Raw genomic sequence first — 26,022 nt, 5'->3', positions numbered from 1 at the left:
AAGTCACCTTGTTCAAAAGTAAGACAAGCTCTCAAAAGGGAGGCTCTTCCACCTGGATGAAGGCAATCGTGTCATCAGGGACACTGGGTGACAGGATGGCAGCCATGATCCTTCTGATCCAGGACGATGCTGTTCACACACTCCAGTTTGTAGAAACTCTCGTGAACCTTGTTAAAAAGAAGGGCAGCAAGCAGCAGTGCCTCCAGGCTCTGGATACGTTCAAGGAGTTACTTATTACAGATCTCTTGCCAGGCAGTCGGAAGCTCCGGGTTTTCAGCCAGCATCCTTTCCACAAGCTGGAAGAGTTGTCCAGCGGCAACAGGGACTCAAGAGATCGAAGACTTGTACTGTGGTATTATGAGCACCAACTCAAACAGTTAGTAGCGGAATTCGTGCAGGTCCTAGAAACTCTAAGTCACGATTCCTTGGTGACCACTAAGATCCGAGCCCTCGTAGCCGCCCACGAGCTCCTCTGTGATAAGCCTGAGGAGGAGAAGGCTCTTCTCGTGCAGGTGATAAACAAGCTGGGAGATCCTCAGAACAGAATCGCCACCAAAGCTTCCCACCTGTTGGAGGTGTTGCTGCGGAAGCATCCCAATATGAAAGGAGTTGTGTGTGGAGAAATAGAAAGGCTCCTCTTCCGCTCAAATATCAGCGCCAAAGCGCAGTATTACGCAATTTGCTTTTTAAACCAAATGGTCCTCTCCCACGAAGAAAGTGAGTTGGCTAACAAACTAATAACTCTTTATTTTTGTTTCTTTCGGACTTGTATCAAGAAAAAAGACATTGAATCAAAAATGCTCAGCGCCATCTTAACAGGAGTGAACAGAGCATACCCTTATTCCCAGATAGGCGACGACAAGGTCAGGGAGCAGGTGGACACCTTATTCAAAGTGTTACATGTTGTAAATTTTAATACCAGTGTGCAGGCTTTAATGCTGCTTTTCCAAGTAATGAATTCTCAACAGACAATATCTGATCGCTATTACACCGCTTTATATAGGTAAGTGCGTGGCATTTTAGTGTATGAGTGTGGGGGAAACCTGTTGTGGGATAGCACATGTAGTTTAGGGCAAAAGGAAATTTTAAGTGTGTGTGTGTGTAAATGTCACATAGGCACCGTCAGCAACCGAAAATTCACCAACTTTGAGCACAATATCCTGACACCTGTTTCAAAAAAATAACATTTTGCTACATCTTTTGGGACAGTGAGGAGCTAGAACCAGAGGTGTACCTGACATTCCCTTCCCCCGTATATTCACTCTGAATCTGCCTCCTGCTCCTCATACAGTTCAGTAATTCATTCGACACATGGCTTTTGCGTACTTAAATCTGCTGCCCATGCTCTCGGTGTGTAAGGCAGGCACCAGGAACAGAAACCCCACCCCTGGAGGCCCTTCCCAGAGGTAGGCTGGAGATCGAGAGCTAGCGGTTCCGAGGTCAGGGGGTTTTTTGCTCTTTTAGCTTTTAAGATTTTGTTTGGTGACTCATACAGCTCTCGTGTAACTCGTCAAGGCAGGTATTTCTGACAGTAAGTGCTTTGGATCTGCCGTACATACGCCAGCAAGCTGCGTTCAGGAACTTACCTATTCTTTTCTCGTTTTCCTTTTTGAGGCAGGTTTTCACTGTGCAGCCTTGGCTGCTCTGGAACTCGTAGAGTTCCACTTGTCTCTGCCTCCTGAGTGCTAGGATTAAAGGCAGGTTCTACCTCGCCTGGCCTCTAATTGGCTTTTTACAGTTGCACATACATATGTCTAACTTAGAAAGGAAAATGCAGTGATTAATAGTTAGACTTCAGACACACTATGATTTCAATCCCAGCCAATAGTTTGCCCTGTTAAGATCAGGCAAACCCTATTGTAACTTGATGAATCTCATTTTCTCACAGTATTGTATTAGTAAAATGCAGAGATGTGCACCTGTCTCGTGGCCTGTCGTTCATATTAGGAAGCATTTCAACTTCCATAGGAAGTTACAACTAGTGAGTGACAGAACTGGATCCTCACAGAGAAAAGCATTAGGGCAGGTGAGATGGTCCAGGGATAAAGATTCTTACTCACAAGCCTGCTAGTATAAGGTCATTCCCTAAGACCCCGCCCCACCTACACACACACACACACACACACACACACACACACACACACACACACACACACACACATTTTAATTTCCAGAAAAGCTGTATAATGGAAAAGCTTTATTTGGAATAGTTAATGGAGACTTTAGTCCATTACTGATTGGACCCCTCATTTAGGAAACCATCCATGGAGGAAGCCTGTGACAGCACAGTCCCCATCCATGGAGGAAGCCTGTGACAGCGCAGTCCCCATCCATGGAGGAAGCCTGTGACAGCACAGTCCCCATCCATGGAGGAAGCCTGTGACAGCACAGTCCCCATCCATGGAGGAAGCCTGTGACAGCGCAGTCCCCATCCATGGAGGAAGCCTGTGACAGCACAGTCCCCATCCATAGAGGAAGCCTGTGACAGCGCAGTCCCCATCCATGGAGGAAGCCTGTGACAGCACAGTCCCCATCCATGGAGGAAGCCTGTGACAGCACAGTCCCCGTCCATGGAGGAAGCCTATGACAGCACAGTCCCCATCCATGGAGGAAGCCTGTGACAGCGCAGTCCTAGTTGCATTGGACATGGGGAGAAAAGATGGGGAAGCTGAGGAAACCACAGAGCATAAACATAGGACTGCGAGTATTAGAAGAACTGATTGGGAACTGTGGGCATGCAGAGAACATTCTGGACAGAGGGCGGTGTGTATGGAAGGAGTACTTGGTTAGTCCACTGGATCACATATTAAGGACTCAGTTTCCTTTTTCACTGCTCATAGGTAGTCTTCACCAGAGCCATGTGCGGGAGGCTGCCTCTGCTCAGCTGGAGAGGAGAGAGTAAACAAAGGTCATCTTACCTGCTGCTTGCTAGGTGTCAGGTTTTTCCCCAGCTCACAATGTGGCCCTGACTGGCCTTGACTTTGCTATGAAAATGAGGCGGGCAGAACTCCATGAGAGCTGCGCCTCTGCCTTCCAAGAACTGACTGAAAGCAGACTGAGCAGGCATCAGGTTTTATTAGTTGGCTTTTGTGTAACTGTTCAGGTGGGGTTCTGTATCTGTATAAAACTACCCTGTTGTCTTATAAAACAATTAGAGGAGAAAAAAAGTCACAAAACAAATGGCTCTTATCTGGTGACACCTTTCCTGTTTTACCATTGTATTCTTTCTGCTGGGGTCATTGATGTGCACTTTATCTGATAAGGCAAAAATAGTGTCTTACTTTATTCAGGAAATGTATCCTAAGATTTGGTTGTGGAGTCTCTAAACTATGACCACTGGATGTGAAGATGGTTTTATGAATGAACATCTGACCTTGATTTCATTTTACAGAAAAATGTTGGATCCAGGGCTGATGACATGTTCCAAGCAAGCGATGTTTCTTAACCTTGTCTACAAATCTCTGAAAGCTGACATCATGTTGCGCCGGGTGAAGGCTTTTGTGAAGAGGTTGCTTCAGGTGACCTGCACGCAGATGCCGCCATTCATTTGTGGAGCGCTCTATCTTGTGTCTGAGATCCTTAAAGCAAAACCAGACTTAAGAAGCCAACTAGATGACCATCCGGTATGGTTTTTATGCTTCCTGACCCTGGTGGGTGCTACTGTGTTGGGTGGGTTTGTGTGTGTTTTTGCTTTATTGACAGTAAGTTAATTTCTCTGGAATGTGTTACAATGTAAGCTCTAGACTTGGACCGAGCCAGATTTCCCTGCCAGGTGGACATCTAAATAGGTGAGCAGGTTGCTTGACTCCTCCATTTATTACATAGCAAGCTGCAGTGCTATAGAAATTGCAATCAGTGAGATAGTTATGGGTGATTATAGAGCAAGTAGACCCTTGCAGCCTGTTTCCTGCTTATGAAATGGACATAAATAGTAACCGTGCCTGCCTTGGTTATTTATAACAACAAATATTTGAGGACTCAGGTCTAAAATCTCTTGGTTCAGAACTTGGCTTTGTTACGTTTAGGAAGAAAGTAGGATCTTCCATTCATTCTGAGTAGCATTCAGGGCCGTGACTTGACTTGCCTGGGATTTTCTCGTTTGACTGGAATTGCAGTGAGTCTTCTGTGAAACCCACATCACATAAGTGAATACACTTTATCGAAGTTCCTGCTGATTAATAGAGGCACTGGTCCACTTTGGTAGGAATCTGATGAAGAAAACTTCGTTGACATGGGAGACGACAGTGACATAGAAAAGTTCACTGATGCTGACAAAGAATCCACAGTAGATACTGTGAAGGAGCCTGAGGGAGAAGAAGCTGTGCCTGAGAGCAGCCCAGACGCTGGGAAACCAAAGCCGGCCTCCTGGGTCCACTTCGACAACTTGAAAGGTGAAGTGCTTTGGATTGTTCCCTTGAATTAGTTTTCTCTGTCGTCGTCACAGCTGTGTGTGTGTGTGACAGTGCTGGAGGGGTGCGCTGAGCCAGCACTGAACTACATTTGCAACCATGAAGTAAAATTTAATGGTAGGGAATCACAGATAATCTTTATTAACAGAATTACATGTTTTAAATAAATCTTGCAAATCAAGCAAATGCCTTTTAGAGCGATGGGAATTAATTGAAAAGCAGTGAAATGCTAGATGCAATTTGAATCATTTATTTCCATTCTAAATAGGAGTTTATGCCTAACTGAGCCACTCTAGTCAGAGCACATGAAGACACCCAAGTATGGGTCACATGAAGTTTGATTTCTGACTGGAACTGTATTTAATCATATCTCTACGACTCTTCTTGAGTGTTTTGTAACTGTCATATTCAACCTTTGCAGTTTCTTAATGTAGGGTTGTTTGTTTTTTAATTTTTTATTTTATGTGTTTGAGTGTTTGGCCTGTATATATGTCTGTGTAGCATATGAATGCCTGGTGCCCCAGAGGCCAGAAGAGGGCACTGGATGCCGTGGAACTGGAGTCTTAGGCAGTTGTGAGCCACCACACAGGTGATGGGAATCAAACCCAGGTCCTCTGGTACTGCAGCCAGTGCTCTTAACTGCTGAGCCATCATCCCTAAGCCCCCTAAAGCAAGTTTTTAAGATAGAAGACTCTCTGGGAAATAGAAGCCTTAAGTGACTATCGATACACATACCAAAGAAAAAGAAGTCAATTAATAGAATATTAGAGCCAAAAGAAAGCGTAGAGATATAGTCTTGATTTGAGGCCAAAAAGAAAAGACTACTAGCCTGAAGAAGACAGTGCCAGGAACATTTCTTTTAGGACTCATGGTTAAAGTAACATTTCAAATATATTGAAGAGAATGCCAGTAGTCGTCAAGAAAGTTCTTCAAAGGGTTTCTCTGTTTGGAGCACATACTGTTGTCCTTTAGGAGGATGACAAGCATGTGCTAGGGCTACACAACTAATAGTGGATTTCAAAATTCTTGGTTTTAGTATCTAGGACCACAGAGACAACTCATCCAGGAAAGGAAAAGGCACTTGCTCCCACGCCTCGTGACTGACTTCAGTCTCTGAGACCCACATTTAAACTGGAAGGAGACCTGGCTCCTCAAAATCATTTTCTGATCTCCACATGCAGCCTTGTGGCACTTACACACTAGCACCCACACCTACACACACACACACACACACACACACACACACACACACACACTTAGTAAGAAAAGGTAGAAAGGAAGAATTGATCTCTTATTTCTGGATTTTTACAAACATACAAATCTGTTCCAAGAAAAAAACTTCCTTCACTGTATTTCCATCTTACCCATTTATGACTTGCCTTCTGAGCACTTTCTCTGGCTGCTTGGAAACTACTGACTGTAGGAAGAGGTTGGTCATTTGGTAGCTGGGGCCAGTACCTTGCAGACTTTTCAGGAAAAAATATTAGAGTAGACATTAAGATAGATTGTTTAAGGGACTTGGCATTTTAATCTAGTAATGGATTACTAAACTACTAAGAGTTTGAAAATTAGGTCTGTCTGTGAGAACATTAGTTGTGATAGTTTAAGTGTCTCCTTGAGCTAGGAATAAAGCATTTAAACATACTGTGTCCTTAGGTGGCAAGCAGTTAAAGACATACGATCCATTCAGTAGAAACCCTTTGTTCTGTGGAGCTGAAAATACAAGTCTTTGGGAGCTCAGAAAGGTAAAATAATTTCAACTATTTTTTTTTTAATTCATTTGTGGCACATATTCCTCCTGTTTTCAATGGCTTTTAACACATTAAAGCTTTTCTTACAACTGAAGAAGTTAATATGAAACTATACATGAGCAAAATTATAGTTTGTATGTTCATTTTACAGAAACTTTTTTACTATTTTTATTATTTTATTATTTTTATATTATTCTGCTTGCATGTACACCTGCAGGCCAGAAGAGGGCAATGAATCTCATTATAGATGGTTATTAGTCACCATGTGGTTGCTGGGAATTAAACTCTGGACTGATGGGCATGCAAATAAAATAGCATACCTGGGTTATAATAAGAATATAGGGCCGGGTAGGGTGGCACACGCCTTTAATCCCAGCACTCTGTGAGTTCAAGGTCAGCCTGGTCCTCAAACAGTCCAGACCAACCAAGGCTACACAGAGAAACCCTGTCTCAAAGGAAACAAAAACAAAAACTTATTAGCCAGGCATGAAACATGTCTCAAAAAAACAAAAAAAGAAAAAGAACATGGATTGTTACATGTAGTTCTCTAACATGTGTTGCGTTGTCTGAAAATAGAAATCTTTTACTACATTATTGTGTAAATGAAGAAGATAAGTTGGGTTCTAACAGCCTTCCTGTGACAAAAAGCCAGTTAGTTTCTCCCTGTGAATTATTCTTGCAGTGTGACCACAAATGCTCAAAGCCGTTCATTGAGTGTGCAGTCACAGGTGCTGTGCTGGTGACACCAGGGTGTTACCTGTCTTGTCACTGTGCTGGCTGTAGCACTGATGATATAAAAGAAGACAGGTGAACTTCTTATGCCTTGATATAAGTAAAGACAGTTTTTTTTTAGCCATCAAATTCTGTTATATTTTTCTCTGCCTGTACTTGTAGTAAATAAGGGAAGGGGCAAAGCCAGTATCACTTGAGAATGATAAAGCAGGTATTGTTTCGTGATCTTGGCCCTAAACCCATGCCAGTGTTCCCTGTGTGGACGGCAAGCATGCATCCCACTCCTGTGCCTCAAGGTAGAACTCAGCCCGCTGTTCCTGCTACACTGGCGGGCAAACTGTTTACTCTGAGACACATTAGTAAATGAAGTAATTGGTTCTTTTGCTTCAGGCAAAAGCAACTAATAGTGACAGTCAACCACACTCTGCCCAAAGTTGCCTGATAAAATTAGTGATCGGAGTAACACTGCAATTTCGAGCAATTTGGAGGAACTGTCCAATCCATCCAGTGTTTTTCAAATGACCAGAGTCCAGTGTTCCAAATTCACATGTGAGGAAGGTCTACATTCATAGTAGACCAATTGGTATGGTAGATTCCACCTAGCAGTTAATTTTACCTTTCGGTATAACGTCAAGAAAGAAATCCATACTTAGGTGAAAGACTTAATAAATCTTTATTTCAACCACAGATTGTTTGAGGCTGGACTCTCTTCATATAGGTTCAAACAGTATGGAATACTAGAAAAGAGTTAAAAATGCATTATGTCATATTCAGCCAAACACAAAAGAGGTTTTGAAAATATTTGTTAACTAAACTTTGAGAATTAGTACTTCTTAATTTTGTAATTTTTATTCTGAACCATACTTTTGTTCTGAAGCATGAGCATGTTGTTTACACTAATACATGGTAGGTATAGTATCATTTTTTATTTTAATTTTCTGCATTTGAATATTTTGCCAACATGTATATAAGCGTACCCACATGCATGCCTGGTTCCCAAGAAGGCCAGAAGAGGGGTGTCAGATCCCTGGGATTGGAGTAGCAAGTAGTTACTTATGAGCCGCCATGTGGGTGCTGGGACCTGAACACAGGACCTCTGCAAGTGCAGCAAGTGCTCTGACTGCTGAGCTGTTACTCCAGACCCTGGATTTACCAATTTAAATGAACTATAAGCACTTAAATTTTTCCTGTTGTAATTTCTAATAAAGCAAACACAAAAATAATCCACTCAGCTGTAGGTTCTTAAAATCTCAGGGCTTTTTGTTGTTCTTTGTTTTGTTTTAGTTTTTCAAGACAGGGTTTCTCTGTGTAGACCAGGCTGTCCTGGACTCACTTTGTAGACTAGGCTGGCCTTGAACTCACAGAGATCCACCTGCTTCTACTTCTGCCTCCCAAATGCTTGGGTTAAAGGCGTGTGCCACCATGCCCAGCAAAAATCTTGGATTTTTAAGTACACATCGTTTGGAAACCAAAATGTTTGAGAATCACTCTTTCTGTATTCGCTTAAGTTTCAGTTCTCTACATTTTTCTCAAATAACCTGTAATTTTGCTGAAAACTGACCTTAAAGATAATGGCATTAACATTTTCCTTCTTTAGTTATCTGAGCATTTCCACCCTTCTGTGGCCCTTTTTGCAAAGACTATCCTTGAGGTGAGTGTAAAATACTTTTAAAAATATATAAGATTGTAGAGTCGGGGTCGGGACATGTCTTGGGGGTAGTGTTTGTTTTCGAGACAAGGTTTTGCTATGTAACAGAGCCCTAGCTGTCCTAGAACCCAAACTCAGTGATCCACCTGCCTCTGAGTGCTGGGGGGGATTAAAGGCATGTGCCGCCACACCCAGCTAAATATTACAGTTTTGGGTCATCAGCAATTGCCGGAGCAGTTGTCCCCGCCTTGTAGTCTGATGTTTCTGCTCTTGTTGAGGACCAGTCACTTGTTTAATACAGAGAACAAGAGGCCTTCTCGCTGTGGGATGACTGGAGACACAGCACATCAGGGAACAGCAGCTCCTACAGGCTGGCTGCTCTCTCCTCTGCTTCCTCGGTTTGCTTTCTCAGGGTTTGGGTCTTGTAATGGTTACATAGTTGCCATCATAAATTTTACCTGCAAATCACCAGTGTATCATAAAATATCTATGTTTAGTTTTTTAGTAGGAAATGCATTAGAATATTTGAGGGTTAAGCCAGGCGTGGTGGCGCAGGCCTTTAATCCCAGCACTCGGGAGGCAGAGGCAGGTGGATCGCTGTGAGTTCGAGGCCAGCCTGGTTTACAAAAAGAGTCCAGGACAGCCAAGGCTACACAGAGAAACCCTGTCTCGAAAAACCAAAAAATAAAAAAATAAAATATATTTGCGGGTTTATCATTGCAATTTATGTTTTTCATGTTTGGATAGGTATTTATTTTTTATTAAATAATCTACACCATTTCCCACCTTTCAGGGAAATTTCATCCAGTATTCAGGGGACCCACTGCAGGATTTCACACTCATGAGGTTCTTGGATCGATTTGTATACCGAAATCCAAAGCTACATAAAGGCAAAGGCATGTTCCCATTATTTAGTGACTCGCTGGTTGTCATTGCTGGGGTTTAGTAAGTGAAAGAAGCTATAACTACATTAGACTCTCATGGTTTACATTTCAGAAAACACCGACAGTGTTGTGATGCAGCCAAAAAGGAAGCATTTTATAAAGGATGTCCGCAATCTTGCTGGTAAGCACAGAGCTGGGACAGTTGAAACCAAAAGGATAGCGTAAGACAATGTAACACAAATTATATCCTTTGACCCACTTTATCATAATAAAAATTTCAGGCATATCCTAAGTAAATAAAATTATGGGCCCTCTGGCAGCCGCTCCCCAGCCTTAGCAGGCATGCCTTCTGCCGTGCTCATGTCACGTAGCTCCTTCAGTAACCAGCAAGTGCAATTCCCATCTTGTACAGTTCAGACCATCTTAAACTCTTCCAGTGCTGGCAGAGGAAAACAAAAATGCCCAGCTGGCTCTTTCACACAGCATCATTTTCAGTGTGGTTGGTGTCCTCCTGTGGACTGCATTTGGGGCCAGTCCTACCAGCCTTCCTGATCCGATTCTGGCTCTCTGTTCAGAAAAGACATTTCTTCACACACTGTGTCCTGCCTTCATCTTGCTCAGAAATTAGAGTTAAGTTAGACAATCTAGTTATTTTCAGCCAACCTCTAAGAAATCCAGGAATGTCAGCAGGATTACTCTGGCGTAATTAGGATTGTAAGGCAAATCTTTAAATCAAGTCAGAGTTTTTACAATTATAAGCATTATTGTACTTTTCTTCCGAGACAACCAGATTATGCTATAATCCTTCATGTGGGTGGTAGAGGCAGATGGACCATGATTTAGGGTTAGGAGCTTTAGAAGAACTCTTTGAGGGGCTTCAGCGCTTAGCTCAGTAGTTAAGAGCACTTACTACTCTGGGGCAGGACCCAAGTTAAGTTCTCAGCACCCATACTGAGATGCTAGGATGGTGAGACTTGGCCACACATTCCCAGAGATGCGCTTTGCACTGCTGCTCCTCTTACCCACCACGATCTTGTTTCAAGATTTCAGAACTTCCCAGTAGTGGTGGTGCACGCCTGTAATCCTAGCACTCAGGAGGCAGAGGCAGGCGATCTCTGTGAGGTCTAGAGTGACTCCAGGACAGCCAGAGCTACACAGAAACCCTGTCTCGAAAGCCCCTCCAAAAGAAATTTTTTTCAGAACTGCCAGTATGTTAATATCCTGTGAGAGCTTGAGTGATGTAGGTAATGGTCATAATAAAATGCTTCATTTCTGCAGTGAATAGTAAAGAGTTTCTTGCAAAAGAAGAAAGCCAGATCCCAGTGGATGAAGTGTTTTTCTACAGGTAAGATACCTAGTGCAGCATCCTTAGGGACTGTGTAAATGTTTACGTTTGATACACTGCTTTATTGGTGTTGGACTATTTTGAAAAGATCAGGTTATGTGTCTGTTTTCTTTTTGAAGTAAATTTAAATACTTGAATCTGCTACTGATAGAAATTTTAGTGAAATTGGTCAGTATTAATGGAGTATATAAATTTTGGCTCTTAATCTGACTTTGTAGAACTCTAGGGGTTTGTTTGGAAACTGTACATTGTGTAAGATGTCCTCCACCTCCCAATGAGCATTTGCTACTGGGTTCTTTTTCTTCTTAAGCAGTGACTCTTTATTAGTCTCTGTCTGTGTTAGTTTAATGCAGTAGCAACAGAAGTAGTTTGCCTAGACCGCGGCCCTCTGAGGAGAGCAAACACAGCTCACTGTGACGCTGCAGTGCCTGATCTCAACAGTCACCACTGATGCTCTTTGTGCCTTGTAATCTGCTGTCAAGTTATCTAGTTGACTACTTAATTAGATTTAATTTCAGTTGCTTTTAAAAAGAACTTTTACTATGAATAATTTTGTGGGTGTGATGCCAACTGGGAAGTCTTTAAGTTCTACTGTGACTTTGGATGAGCTGGTAAGTTAAGATTGGAGGTTGTTTAGAACCACTATATTCTGATACTTAGAGAATTAGTGTTGAAGTTGAAGCAACCTTTTACTATGCAAAAAAAAGTAAAAGTGCTTTTTACTTTTAGTATTGTGTGGGATCAAACTCAGGGCCTTGTTCATGTTAGACAACACTCTCTGTGCCCCTGGAGGCCTCGGTGATGCTGTGTTAAGATTTTGGAGAGACAACTTAGAAGACATTAACACCTTGAACATTTCTCCTTCACGTAGCAGTGCTTGGTAGCTTAGGCCTGTAACCCAGTACTCGGCAGGCAGAAGCAGGGCACTCAGTGCACAGGGCCAGCCGAGGCTCTGTGGGTGAGCCCCTTTAAACGGTGAATTATTATGCTTCACATTTCACAAGTTTATGCCTGTTTTGTTTAACTCAAAACATGTTTTATATTGAATACAGTTTTACTCGTTTGTGTCCATTTGAATATTCCTAACACAATTTGAGTTGTAATTAATCTTTAGTCATAAATTAAACAGATAAATAATATGCATTTTACCTTAGGTATTATAAAAAAGTTGCTGTTGTCAAAAACAAACAGAAGCGCAATGCAGATGAAGAAAGTATAGAAGATGTTGATGATGAAGAATTTGAAAATATGATTGGTAATTTGTTTTTATTAACTCAGTTTGTAAAAATATTATTTGTTAATAGACTATAGAACATTATTGTTAAAAGTGAGCTTAGTTTTTAGAAATCATTGGTCTGCAGATTATAGTAGAAGATTGAGAAATAACATATGGTAACTTGCTCATATTTGTTCTAGAAAAAAATACATTATTCAGGTTTGTAGAATATGTAAGAAAATACTGTTTGCAAGAACAGTGTTTTTATGCCTAAGATCAAGTCTCTGATGAAACAAACTATTGTTCATAGTCTCCCAATTCTATTTGTAGCAGTCACCTGCTGTTTTATTGGTTTTTTAGGCGGTTGGTTTTTTTTCTCTATAATCCATAGAGCTTGGGAGTTTTTAAATCAGTTAAATAAAACAGTACAATGAAAATGGAAAGGCTTGCTTTGATGTCACTGTTACATCTACACTTAGTAAAATATAAACGCTAAAGTTCTTTTTCAGCAGAAGAGCTATAGATAGGAATTAAACTAACAGAGCCCACTTTAGAGCCCCAGCCCCAGCAGTAGGCCTGCTTACAGCACTGTGTGTTGTGAAACCCTGAGTCTTTGTCACAGCTGACTGGGGTAGAATGTGCATCGCTCCTGGTCCTTGCTGTCTCTTAAAATTTTTATAACGTTCTTGCGCAGACACATTTGAAGATGATAACTGCTATACTCCTGGAAAGGATGATATTGATTTTGCCAGGTAAAACTCAACCTTCTCTTTACTGTTTCCCAAATTATTGTTCATCAGAACAGGAGGGTAGAAATCACGTGACTCTCCTGGGTGTGGTACTTTCATTTTGAACCTTTGGAATCTTTGAGCACTCTGTAATTCTTTCACGTAGTCACCTGAGCACACTTCAGGAAACACTGCCTTCCTTAACAAGTTTTGGAGTCTTGGATTGTTTCTGTTTTCCCAGCAATATGAAGAAAACAAAAGGAGCTAAGGAGAACCTGGAAGATTCAGAGAGTAGTGACAATGAGCCTGGTGACCTGGATGATGACGAAGTTTCTCTAGGAAGTATGAATGATGAAGACTTTGAAATTGATGAAGATGGAGGAACATTCATGGATGTGTCCGATGAGGAAACTGAAGATGTTCCAGGTACATACAGATTGAAAAAAGTAATTCACAAATCATGTTGCTTTCTTGCTAATTCTTAGTCTAGGTTTCTATATCTGAAGAAGACACATATATCAGTGCTGGACTTTAATTTAGGCAACAGCTTCTCTACAGTTTTGGTTGAGCTGTCATTGGTGTACGGGGCTGGTGGTGTAGCCCGGTAGTAGAGTGCTTCCTACAATGTGTGAGGTCCTGGTTGGAGCCTCAGCTACCAAAGAACAAAAGCAATAGTGATGAGCAGCTTATCTAAGAAAAAGCCAGTATTCGTACAGCCCCACCCACAGTGAAAGAGAGGAGCGACGTCAACTATAGATGGTGAGGGAGCAAGCACAATTGTGCACTTGTGTCCTTGTCCTTTCTTTCATTTAACCTCTAATGTACACCTGCTTTGCATCTTCTTCTGGACCTCAGCAGTACAAGTTTCTTATTTATGCAAGTATTGGAAGTATTTTGCCTCATTAATGGTCATTGAGTAAATTACATTCTTGTGAACTATAGCAGGTGCTCTTAAAGACTGGAGCATCCTGGATCCCCCATTCTGTTGGGATTGGAGAACTGAAAAGCTACATGGAACAGGCACATCAGGCCTTGGCATTGCACTGAACACTGTAGCATGCACTAAGTTGGTATTTTTCAGGCTTGTTGTTTTTAAATGGCTTAATAGCAAGCTTTCTTGGGTTACAGAATTTGCTGAAGCCAGCCCCAAAGCCAGTACTAAGAAAAGCAAGAGAAAGAGTGAAGATGATTTTGACTTTGCTAAGTCATTTCAAGGTAAGGAAATTCAAACCATAGCAGCTGCCCTATGAAGAAATACTATTTAGAAATACGTTTTTAAAAACTTGTCTGATGCTATTTAGAAAATTTTTCTTAAACAATCAGTCCTCGGGCACTGTCCACCTTTTGCTTGAGATAAGGGTCTCTCTTAGGCTTCAGACTTCACCACACAGGCTAGGCTAACTGCTCCATGAGATTCTAGCACCCAGCTGCCTCTGCCTGCTATCTCACCATCACTGGCATTACAGCCACTACAGCCAGGTTCCTACATGGGTTCTGGAGACCTGAACCTTGAGTGTCACACCTGTGAGGCGAGTGTACCGGATAAACCATCTCTCGGCCAAGAACAGTGCTTTAAGAATTGATAATAACAGGGTTCTTTGCCATGAAGAGCTATTTCTCACACGCAGCCTTAGATTTTGTTGCTCCCAAGGTCCTTCTCTCACATTTCAGTATCTCTAGATGATCTTTTCAGTCAGGTTTCAGGAGTCCCTTACATGTGAGCCCCAACTGCCTTACCACTTTAGCATTCTTAAAATGCTATAGATTCAGATTTATATGTGACTTTTTAATAGACATTTTATTTTTAGTAGCACCAACAAAAGTTTATTGATAGTATAGTAAACATACTTCAGTCAGCTTTTTCAAGCCCAAAGAGTAAGACCTGAATATCAATTTTTATTTTGCTTTACATAATACAAACTCCATCCATTTCAGCTGTGAATTTTAATCCTGAGCGATACTGTTGGTTTCTTGTAAGGATAAACATTGATCAGTGACCAAATCTGAGAAATAAATACATACTTTAAATAACCTACACATAATTTTATTTTATTTTTTAAGGACCAAAGAAAAAAAAGAAGAGTTTCAATGACTCCAGCCTGTTTGTGTCTGCTGAGGAGGTAAGGCTACTGTGCTGACTAAGAACATAGTTAGTTACATTCTTTTCCAGTTTACTAATAACCTTCCTCACCTTTTTTTCTTGAAAGTTTGGCCATCTGTTGGATGAAAATATGGGATCCAAGTTTGATTATGTTGGTATGAACGCCATGGCTAACAAAGATAATGCAAGTAAGTAAACTAATTTTTGTTCTTTTCTTTTGCTTCTTCTCTACAGCAGGGTCTTGTGTGGCCCGGGCTACCTTACACTCACTGTGTAGCCAGGCTGGCCTTGGGCATTTGATCCTCTACCTCCCCAGCAGTAGGATTACCAGTGAGCACCACTAGGTCACCTTGAACTTGTCATTCTAGATTTTAAATGGCACTTCTCTAGATGTCCGAAAGTGGCAGAAAGCTTGCCTGTCCCATAGCAAGGCATTTACCCACACACACACACACTACAGACTCAGACAACTTTTTTCTTGGAGAGTAGGTCTATTTTATTTTGACTTGGCTAAGGTTTACTCTTTGTGCTTGAAGACCTTTTAATTATTGCTGATGTTATAATAGTTTCCATTTTTTTCATAAATATAAAAAAGAACAATCATTTCAGTGACAGTCCTTCGGTATTCTTTCATTTGTAAGAATCCTAGGTAGTAGAGGAGAGCGGCACACAGTGGGTTTGCCCAGTGGGCCGGACACAGTGGGTTTGCACGGTGGGCAGGAACTGCAGAGCTGCGGTTACACTCAGACTCGTCTTTCTTCTTCTCTCAAAGGCTTCAAACAGCTGAAGTGGGAAGCCGAGCGTGATGACTGGCTGCACAACAGAGACGTGAAAAGCATCATCAAGAAAAAGAAAAATTTCAAAAAGAAGATGAAAGCCCCTCAAAAATCCAAAAGACAGAGGAAGTGAGAGCTTCAGAGTGGATAATAAATTAGGATTGTACTTACCCTTAATTTTTGCTATTCAACCATTTTGCTTGATCTTGTTCTCTAACTCCATACAGTCCAGACTGTTCAATGGATTTGTAATAAACTATAGAAACAAAATGCTGTCATTTATAAATCATGATAAAGTTAATTCCTCCATATTGTTACATAACAAAGTGAATAGCACAGCAGGGCTCCATAGTCTTGCACATGCTCTAACCGCTCTCCTAACTGCTGTGAGGAGCTGCTTGCTTGGGGCACCTAGTGCTAAGCTTTGGTTACATACATAACTGTCATGAGGTAGGCATTAGCTCTTCCACAGAGACCGCAGCCTCTCTGAGAACATAGGATCCTGAGAACAGTTTTACAGCAGTAACCTGAAGCCACGGTTTGTGCCCATCGCCACCTTAGGTCTCAGTCTGGAATCTGTGTTCTTTACCACTGGAAAACAGTACGGCTCAAGCTTGCAGGGTGGAACATGTAACTCAATGAGAGAACTTTGCCCAGTGTTTGTAAAGCCTGGGGTTCGATCAATTAAAAGTAATAAGAATGAAACCAAGAGCTAACTGTTCTCATCTGTGTAATTAGGTGAGTCCTTACTGTTTGCTCTCAGGAGGCAACTGATGTAGGAAACAATACCAAAATAATGTCATTTGATCCAAAGTTGTAAAAGTACCACAGGATTTATAGGCTAGTTTGCATTGAATTTTACTTGAAGAAAAACATACCTTCCAAAATGAAGGGAAATCTCTTGTTCATTGTTTGCCTGAAATCTGATATTAAAACAAAATTCACTGTATTAACATCAAGCCACAATTTAGTATATTAGTATCTATTAGCATTTTATATTTAATGTCCATCTGATCCACGAACTGAATGTTAAAGAATAGTATATAAGTTACATTCATCTTAAAATCTAGCTTTTATACTTTTTTTTTTCTCTTTTGGTTTTTCAAGACAGGGGTGCTCTGTAGCCCTGGCTATCCTGGCACGCACACTATAGACCAGGCTGGCCGTGAACTCACAGAGGTCCACCTCTGCCTCCCAACTGCTGGGAAAGGCGTGCACCACCACCGCCCAGCAGCCTTGACTTTAAAGACTAAACATCCAGTAGCACCCTGGTATAGTGTCCTAATGAAGTACTTTGTGGAAGACAGGTGACAAGCTTTAAAGGTAAAGGAAGTAGTAGGAATTCTTAATTTAAAAGTTGAGGGTTCTAGTGTAAAACTTAAGTGGTTACACTGTCCTCAGCAACAGCGTGGAAATGGTTCTAGTGCCTTACTATTGATGGTAAGAATGCTATGCCTGAGGCAGTTGTGGGCATTCAGTGGTGTAGCTCTTTCCGAGAATACTACACAAGTGTAAAAGGCAGGCCAAGCTCCCTCCATCCCTTCCCTAAAGTTGTGCTGAGGCCCATCCAATTGTGAGCCAGAACAGACACTTGTCCTACCCTTCCCGGGTAGTGCGCAAGTCAGACTGAGTCACCTCTACGGTACCGGACACCTCCCTCCCCTCTTGCCCATAGTAATGTCTAACGGTTTCAATCTGAAGAAACGTTTTTGCCCAGAAAAGCCACTAGCGCTTATTGCATACCCCGCTAGAAAACAACTACTCAACTGTGTTGGTTTACCTTGACTTGTGTTCATCTTCTGAAACAAAAAATAAGCTCCAAAAACACCCACAAGTTCAACTGCTAGAACTCCCTTAAAGATCTTCTTTGCCAGCGGTTCCATGGATCGAGCCATCCTAAAGTTAACATACACGAGCGTGTTTACATTCCTGTCATGGCAGCTACAAGGAAAACTCCATTGCTTTCTACATGAAACCCAGAAGTGATGTGTGTTTGGCTTAGACATTCCTGCATACAGTTTCCAATCTCCATGCTTAAGGAGTATGATGAGCCACAGGACACATGCCAGGGACAAGCACAGAAATTCTGAGAAAGCGTGTGCCTTTTTACAAAACAAAACTGGAGGAACCACGTCTCCTTAGGGTCTCTGGTACAGAATGAGGAAGTAGGCTAGAGAAACGTGTTGCTGGCCTGGGAATTAAAATACAGTCTAATAACAGCATTTGAAGGCCCTGTTGGAAACTTCCCTCCAAGGGAAAGGTTATTCTTTAAGTGACACCACAGCTCATGCATTTCCTGGATGCAAAAATAGGCAATAAACCAACCTGGTCTTGTCCACGCCTCCTTGTGTGCCCAAAGCAGTGCTCATTCCTAAGCCTCAGTCTGCTTCTCAGCTCCCCAGGTTCTGCCTCAGCAAGCCTAGTGTGGGCACCCCAGCAATCTGCCTTCGTCGAAGTCATTCCAGACAGTGTTCATACAAGGCCCTGGCCCACGAAGGGGGAAGCTGACTGAGTAGTGACCAGTAAATAGCAAAACTGCAGGGGATTGAAATCCTCCCTCCCTCTATGTAAAACGAATCAAGAAAGGGCTGTCAGTGTTGGAGCCAAGTATGAGCTTATTAGCATGAGCCATGGGTTCTGTCTTTGAAGAAAGGTTTTATATATACATCAAATGAAATTTGACCTCCTGAATAGACGAAAGATAGGCCAGGTTTTACTCTGCTTCCCTATAACCTCAAATCACTAATCCTTTTATCTCATATTCCAATATTTTTCCCACTGCTCTGTCCTCAACGCTGAAACAGGCTGCTGTATAATGTCAGCCAGCCCCTCCATCTGCTTTTACCTTTCACCTCCCTTTCAAGGTAATTAAACACTGTCAGGATTAGCCATGGACTGTATTACCAAGTGCCCCTGCCCCTCGCCCGCCCTCCAACGGTCCTTGTTTCACTTTAATAATGGGATCACCTGGGGAACAAAAGACTTAAGCTTTATTATTCTCATTTTTAAAACGAAGCAAATGAACACATATAACTGGGGACGAGGTAGGAGCGACAGCTGTCTTCCTCTGTTCCCAGTACTCTGTATCACTGACAGTCCTGCTCAGTACCAAGTTCTCAAGGCTGTTTTTAATGTTCCGGGGTGGGGGTTGTGGGGGGGAGGGGAAGCACCCGGCACATCTGCCCGCAGCCTATTCCTTAACTTAAAGAATCTGAGCAAAACCTTTTTTGAGTAGAAGAGAGTGGTGGTGCTAAGGTTTCAAACAATCCAAATAACGCTGGGTAATAAAACATTTACTCTTAAAAACAGGTGGAAGTGTTGCACTCCAAGGCCCTGCGCTTTGAGACTGCTTTACTTAATCAAAAGCCCGACTGTCACCAGGGCACACCTATCCAGACCCGATGCCCCAGGGAAACCAAAGGGCCTTCTTGCACTGGAGAGGCGGGGGCTGCGGCGCTGATGATGCAGCCACGCTTGTCCCACAGGGTGGCCCTGGGACTGCTGCCCAGGATGGTTCCAACATGCAGCGCCCGGCCGCAACCCGTCTAGGTCCTAGCAGGCGCCGCCGCGCTCGGCTACCCGGAAACACTCGCGCCCCCCTCATGCCCCTGTGCCAGCAGGACAGTCTCGCTCAAGTGTTCCCCTGACCCAAGAATATTACAAGACACCATGCGCCCCACAGTGGGGAGACAACACGGAGCAAGACAAACAGCCATGTCCTTACCTGAGGCCTCTGCACGCTGACAGCGCACAGCGCACGCGCACAGTCGTCGCGTCGCCACGCCCCCAGCTTTAGCCACGCCCCACAGCGGAACCTGAGCTGGCTACACTGCTTCGACTTGACTCTGGCTATAGTAGCTGTAGGAAGCTACTCATTTTACCAATAAGGTTATCCTGCCCGCGGCCACACCCAAGTAAGACAAAGAATTCACACTTGAATCCAGGACACGGTCTCTAAACCCTAAACATGGATCATCTTTCTCCAACTCTAAACCCAAAGGGTATCACAAGAGCAGCAACAACCCATCACCTGGAACTGGCCAGAAACGTGGGACCGTAGGTCAGGATTTGCCACTTTAGCCAGATCCTTAGACAATTCCTTTGCATATTAACGTTGAGAAGTTCTGCCCCTAGGTACTGTCCAATAGGCAAGAAGAGGGCTGACCCAAGGGAAAGAGAGATGAGAAAGAGAATACGAACTTCACGTGCAAGGCAAAGCCTGGAATGCCAAACTACTTCTACTGTCATTAAAATGTGATCTGGTCTCAGAGATCTGCCTGCCTCTGACTCCAGGACAGCCAGGGCTACACAGAGAAACCTTGTTTCAAAAAGATAGATAGATAGGTAGATAGATAGATAGATAGATAGATAGATAGATAGATAGATAGATAGATAGATACATAGATAGATACATAGATAGATACATAGATAGATAGATAGATAAAATGTGCTCTGATGTCAGGCTCTCCGATCCAGAAAGCTATGAATGCTACCTAACAAACTCTTCGGTGTAAAATATGATGAGAATTTTTGCATAAATGAGAATTTTTTAGGTTTTTTTTTTTAATTTAAATGCTAGGTTCTGGAGCATAAACTTTTGAGGATGAAAGTGTCACGTCACAACACCACACAAAATACATGTATGTGTGCTCTCGATATTTGTAGATGTGTGTGGCTTCAGTTTTGCTGTGATGCTCCATTTCTGTCATGCTATCTTCCAAACACAGGCTGTTGATTTTGGCATCATCTGGTGTTACCTGTGCTTGTGGTTAAGAGGAAAGTAAAATGCAATTATCAATATTGTTTTAACCTATTATTTCATGTGATAAGGTGTGTGAGCCAGAACTCCATGGAAGAGGAGAAAAAAAGGTTGCTGAACTCAGAGGGGATAGCGGACACCAGAAGAACACAGCCAGTTGAATCAATTAAGCAGAGCTCACAGGGACTGAAGCAGCAAGTGGCCAGGTCGGGTGCTGGGGTTGGGGGGACGCGTGGCTACAGAAGTCTGTACCAGATCCTCTGTACATATGGTGGTGTCTGTTAGCTTGGTGTTTTTGTGGGACTCCCAGCTGTGGGAACGCACATGTCCTTGACTTGTTTGCCTGCTCTTGGAACTCTTTCCCTCCCGTTGGGTTGCGTTTCCCAGCCTCAGAGTCAGGGCCTTTACCTTGTCTTGTTGTATTTGGTTTAGTCCTGTTTTTGTCCAGTCTTTTAAGGCCTGCTCTAAGGAAACAGAGGAGGAGTGGATCCAGGGAAGAGGGAAGAAGGGAGGGGCCTGGGAGAGTGGAGGGAGGGGGAACTGCTCGGTATGTATTATATGAGAGAAAAATAGATAGCTTTTTGAGAAGAATCTACTTCCAAAATTTAAAAAGTAAATATAGTTGCTTAACTGCTATTATTACTATTTCTATTATTATTGATTAGCTGGAGAGATGGTTCTGTAGTTAAGAGTGCTTCCAGCTCTTCCAGAGAATTCCCAGTTTCTTTTCCAGCATACATATAAGGCTGCTCACAACTCTAGCTCTAGGAGATTTGCAGCCCTCTCTGGCCACCACAGGCACCTGCACTGGCGTGCGCACACGCGCATGCACACCCACACACACACCCACACACACACACACACACAAATAAAGAAAATTTAAAATACAGATGATTTTTATTTATGTGGTCTCATGTGTGTGTGTGTCTGTGTGTGTGTGTGTGTGTGTGTGTGTGTGTGTGTGTGTGTGTGTGTGTACAAATGCCAGCCAGTGCCCACAGAGGCCAAAAGATAGGTAGGTGCTGAACTTGTATCCTCTGGAAGAGCAGCAATCACTCTTAACCACTGAGCCATCTCTCTCTCTCAAAGAAAGTCTAGAGAAAAGAAGTGCTGATTTTAAATTTAATCTTTAGCACTGGATGACGTTACTGATTCTACAAGTGTAGCTTGTGGCTGGACTAAGAATGATCCCTGTGGGCTCATACATTTGAATGCTTAGTCACCAGGGAGTGGAATTGTCTAAAAGAACCAAGAGGATTAGGAGCTGTGCCCTTGTTAGAGGAAGTGTGTCACAGGGCAGGGGAGGGGCCATGGGTGTGGCAGTGGGGGGGGGAGCACATACAGGATATGAGTTTCAAAAGCCCACACCAGGCCCAGTCTCAGAATGTAAGGCTCTTGGCTTACTTCTCCTGCACCATGTCTGTCTGTGTGCCACCATGCTGCCCAGCACAATGGCAATGGTCTAACCTCTGACACTATAAGCTAGTCCCCAGTTACATGCTTTCTTTTATGAGAGTTTCCTTCATCAGAGTGTCTCTTCACAGCAATAAGCAGTGACTAAGATAAAGCTCTCCTTGCCATTTTTAGTATTGGTCTGTAGGCATATTCTTTTCATCTATTTTACTGAGTTCTAATACCTCTACATCCCTTCCAACTCTTATCCACCCTAATCCCTTCCCATCCCCCAAGACTGGGCAGAAGAGCAAGAAGGTTAGAGGGGAAGTGGGGAGAGTAGAACTCTATAGACTACTTCCTGCTGAACAGGGCTGTGGTTCTTCAGGGCAAGTTCAAGCTTCCATTGTCAGGATATCCAGCAGTCCAGCAAACCAGCAATAGCAAATGCGGGATCGGGGCCACAGCAGCGGCTGCAAGCCCTCTCAGGGCTCTCCAATTTATACCCTCTCAGGAGTTCCTAGAACTAAACTGTTTGCAGCTGGCACAATCACATCCCTGCCAGAGCACGAGACACATTAGAGTCGGACAATCTGAAGCAGCCCCATATCTCACACTTGGGATTAAAACAAAATCATATTCACATGACATAACTGTTTTTTATTAAGAAACTAAAACTTAAGCCACATGTGGTAACACACGCCTTTAATCCTAGCACTTGGGAGGCAGAGGCAGGAGGATCTCTGTGAGTTTGGAGTCAGCCTGGTTCACAAGGTGAGTCTGGGACAGCCAAGATAACACAGAGAGCTCCTGCCTCAGAAAAAAAAAAATTCTCATTACAGTGGTGCTTTTAACAAATTAAGTGTCTTCCAAAAGTGGTTTATTTGGGGTCCTTAAAAGGTACAACTAGCCAGGTGTGGTAGCTCATGCCTTTAATCCCAGCACTCAGGAGACAGAGGCAGGAGGATCACTGTGAGTTCGAGGCCAGCCTGGTCTACAAAGCATGTCCAGGACCAGCCAAAGCTACACAAAGAAACCCTGTCTCGAAAAACCAATTATAAAAAAAGGTACAAGTAAATCGAGAAACTTATATGAAGCAGTAAAACATATGTTAAAAACCATTTTTTTGTCCACTGTCACACTGTCAACAAATCTGTTATAGTTGATGCCCCATTAATGGTAGGTGAACAAGAGGAAAGATGTGAATGCCACCCTGAACTCACATTTAGTGAAGTGACTTTACACAGCACATCAAGAAAAAGCATGATTAATACATGCTATGCAAACCACCAAAGCCATGGGTCTCATAAGGGATGGAGGATGAAATCATCACCAGTCCCGAGAATTCTTTTAAAACAGTGATGCCAACCAGAGCAGTATCATTTACTTTTCAGAAATAAGATGACTAAGATAAAACCAAATGAGAAATAGACCTTATTGTTTGAGACAAGTTATCAAGTTGTTTATGGCCTCAAAACTGAATTCATGCTAGAACTTGATGATGAAAACTACCATATAGATTTGGTATCATTTATATCATCTTTAAGGCAGACCTCTCAAATTATTAATACAAAGTTTCAAATCATGACAAGCTCTCAAATGAAAGTGAAATTATGGCAATCTCAAATTAAGACAATTTTGTGCACTTTGACCCATTGACTAAATGTGGCCTTTGTGAGCAGCAAAAAAATATGTAGCTTATTTACTTTATACAAGAGTTTGAGGGGTTGGAGAGAAGGCTAAGCAGTTTAGAGCACTTGTTTTTCTTGCAGAGGACGCGGGTTCAGTTCCCAGCACCCACATGGTGGCTCACAGCCAGCTCTAACTCCAGTTCCAGGGGCTCTGATGCCCTCTTCCGACCTCCAAGGGCACCCAGCACACACGTGTGTAGCCTGTCTTTGCTATTTTGTGGGTTCTTCTTCTTTTTGTGGGAACCCACAAAATAGCAAAGACTAGCTAAACACGTGGTGAACATGCATGCATACAGTCAAAACATTCAAACACATGAAACAAAGTAATCTATAAAAACATTTGAAACAGATCTCAAGATTCCTAAAAAAAATAATAATATTTTGGTAAATTTCCAGCTCTGTTTAAGTCAATATAGATATGTTGCCTGTCAATTACAAACAGACTTTATAGAGCTGCTGTCAGCCGTCCAACTTGAGGGGGAGAATTATTGATTGTGTGTCTGTCCTAGACTTTTACAAGTCTTGTCTTCCCAAAACCACATATCTCTCACTCGTAGTCACCCCATTCTCGTGGCATCGCTTTTTATCATTCCTAACAATTGTGCAACTGCTTTCAAGAATGAAGCAATAGGAGTAGACCTGTGAGACATCTGCTGAGCACTCTGAGATCTCACTGAGAACTGTAACCACTTCACCCAACCACAGATTGCTGCAGTAGGATCTCAAAAGTAATAAAAAAAATGACATTTTATTACTTAGATATGTTCATGTTCTTTATTAGTGATCACAGATGGGACCTAGTGAAGAATTTTGAGACTCTCTGAACTCAGTGATGCATAATTAGGATCATCATGGGTGGATTTTTATTTTTTACTTCCCCGTGGGGACGATATCATGAAAATTATACACAGATTTTTTTTTTAACCTCACTCGCTTTCATCCCCCCTGCTGTAAGGGATGGGCCAGCTCTCAGTGAACTCTGCATTTGCAAGAGTGACATGAAGAGTCCCAAGTTGAGGTTCAGTCCTAGGCTACATCAGAAAATAGTTCATCCCTTGTAAAAGAAAAGAAACAAACCAAAAATCCTTCATTCTAAAGAAGCCCAAGTCCCGGGAAAGACAAGAGAGGAGTCCTACTTAGAAGCCTTAAAAGACAGCCGTGAGGCCCTTGCTACTCAATCCCTGCTGTCATTATTTAACCTTATTTTAATTACTCCATTCTTTTCTCACTTGAAAATATAAGTCTATAGTCTAGACAAAGACAAAAAAGATCCGGGCGTGGTGGCGCACGCCTTTAATCCCAGCACTCGGGAGGCAGAGGTGGGCAGATCTCTGTGAGTTTGAGGCCAGCCTGGTCTACAAAGCGAGTCCAGGACAGTCAAGGCTACACAGAGATACCCTGTCTCGAAAAACAAAGAAACAAAAACAAAACAAAAAAAGATGAAAAAGAAAAATTGAAAGCAACAGTGGATGATTCAGGAAAACAAGAGGGACTTTTAAAATATGCCATCCATGTATACACGTCCCAGACCCTGAGACAGAGTACAGCAGACATTCTAGGGGCTTCTGTGGCCACCTACCCCTGACACTGATCAGATACAAGAAACTGAATGAGAAGGTGGCATTTCACTTAACATGGAATGCACACAGAGACACACACACACCCCTGTCTCTTGACAGTGACAGAATGTCATAGAAAACCAGTTTGTCTGTGGTTCCATATGCTGTTTCCTTTCATACCACATGCCTGGAAATTCAGAGTTGAGCATGTAGAATTTCCAAATCAGCCTGAGCCTGGAGAAACTAAGAATGACATGGCTTTACACACGGACTGTCTGTGCCCCACCCCCTCTGCCCCACACCCTCCTATAACCACACGTGTTGGTGTCGGTTGGATCTGGGCCATTGTCTTCTTAAACGCTTTACTCACCAAGAAATGAGCAAACAAGACCTTGTTTAAATCAGTCTTAAATTCTAGCCCGGGGAAACAAAGACTGTTTGTAATATAAGGGCTAATCCCACTGAGCAGATGGACAGAGCATCCAGCCCAGTTCCTCTTTTCTTTCTTGAGGGATGGATTCTTAATTACACCTTCCCAACCACAGTGAAAGCCATCCCATTATTATGTAATATAATGGCTTCAAGTGGCAATCATGTGTGAAAAATGTAACCGCATTGATACTTATAATTCCAACTTTACCTCTTCACAACTTCTAAAATTAATACTCAGAAATATAAACCAATCCAGGTCCCCACTTCTAGCCAGGAACCCTCTGTGGTCAGTTCTTTGGCCTTTGTAAAATGGAGATTAAAAATGGTTCTCTTACACACTGACTTCCTCCCTCACTCTCTGGAATCACTATGGAACCTAGAACCCATGGCCTTGTGCAAGGTAGGCAAATGCTCTACCAATGAGCTCCAGCTCCAGACCTCTTCCGAGTAAACTACATTCTGTTTCTCTTTCTAGGACTTGTTAACATTTCTAAAAAGTGAAATACATGATAAAGTCAATGTAAACATTTAATATTGTGTTTGCCCTTAAAAAATGTTGGGAGATTTTTTGTCCCAGAACCCAGGAAATTCATGTCCTA

General features: G+C 42.5%; 2 protein-coding genes across 2 annotated transcripts in view; one reads left to right on the top strand and one right to left on the bottom strand.

The window, feature by feature from the left end:
• The window catches only part of CEBPZ (CCAAT enhancer binding protein zeta), a 17,245-nt gene extending 1,478 nt beyond the window's left edge, over nucleotides 1–15,767 (top strand). The window contains exons 2-16 of the mRNA XM_084793269.1: nucleotides 1–1,003; nucleotides 3,392–3,623; nucleotides 4,205–4,391; nucleotides 6,066–6,154; nucleotides 8,490–8,543; nucleotides 9,334–9,436; nucleotides 9,537–9,605; nucleotides 10,703–10,769; nucleotides 11,924–12,024; nucleotides 12,680–12,737; nucleotides 12,955–13,139; nucleotides 13,842–13,928; nucleotides 14,775–14,833; nucleotides 14,921–15,002; nucleotides 15,587–15,767. The exon at nucleotides 1–1,003 is cut by the window's left edge and continues 490 nt beyond it. Of these exons, the coding sequence (XP_084649395.1) occupies nucleotides 1–1,003; nucleotides 3,392–3,623; nucleotides 4,205–4,391; nucleotides 6,066–6,154; nucleotides 8,490–8,543; nucleotides 9,334–9,436; nucleotides 9,537–9,605; nucleotides 10,703–10,769; nucleotides 11,924–12,024; nucleotides 12,680–12,737; nucleotides 12,955–13,139; nucleotides 13,842–13,928; nucleotides 14,775–14,833; nucleotides 14,921–15,002; nucleotides 15,587–15,723 (2,513 nt within the window). The 3' untranslated portion in view covers nucleotides 15,724–15,767. The remainder of the gene's footprint in view (nucleotides 1,004–3,391; nucleotides 3,624–4,204; nucleotides 4,392–6,065; nucleotides 6,155–8,489; nucleotides 8,544–9,333; nucleotides 9,437–9,536; nucleotides 9,606–10,702; nucleotides 10,770–11,923; nucleotides 12,025–12,679; nucleotides 12,738–12,954; nucleotides 13,140–13,841; nucleotides 13,929–14,774; nucleotides 14,834–14,920; nucleotides 15,003–15,586) is intronic.
• CEBPZOS (CEBPZ opposite strand) lies at nucleotides 15,286–19,372 on the bottom strand. The gene is made up of 5 exons (XM_084793275.1): nucleotides 19,315–19,372; nucleotides 17,371–17,486; nucleotides 16,469–16,513; nucleotides 15,762–15,846; nucleotides 15,286–15,627 (listed from the first exon to the last, which is right to left on the bottom strand). The coding sequence occupies exons 2-4, from the start codon at nucleotides 17,483–17,485 to the stop codon at nucleotides 15,764–15,766; spliced, it is 243 nt and encodes an 80-aa protein (XP_084649401.1). The 5' UTR covers nucleotide 17,486; nucleotides 19,315–19,372; the 3' UTR covers nucleotides 15,286–15,627; nucleotides 15,762–15,763.
• Nucleotides 19,373–26,022: the final 6,650 nt, after the last annotated feature.

This window comes from Acomys minous, assembly GCF_964271855.1.
Source record: "Acomys minous genome assembly, chromosome: 8".
Taxonomy (NCBI): domain Eukaryota; kingdom Metazoa; phylum Chordata; class Mammalia; order Rodentia; family Muridae; genus Acomys; species Acomys minous.
This window is presented reverse-complemented; position numbering and strand designations above follow the sequence as displayed.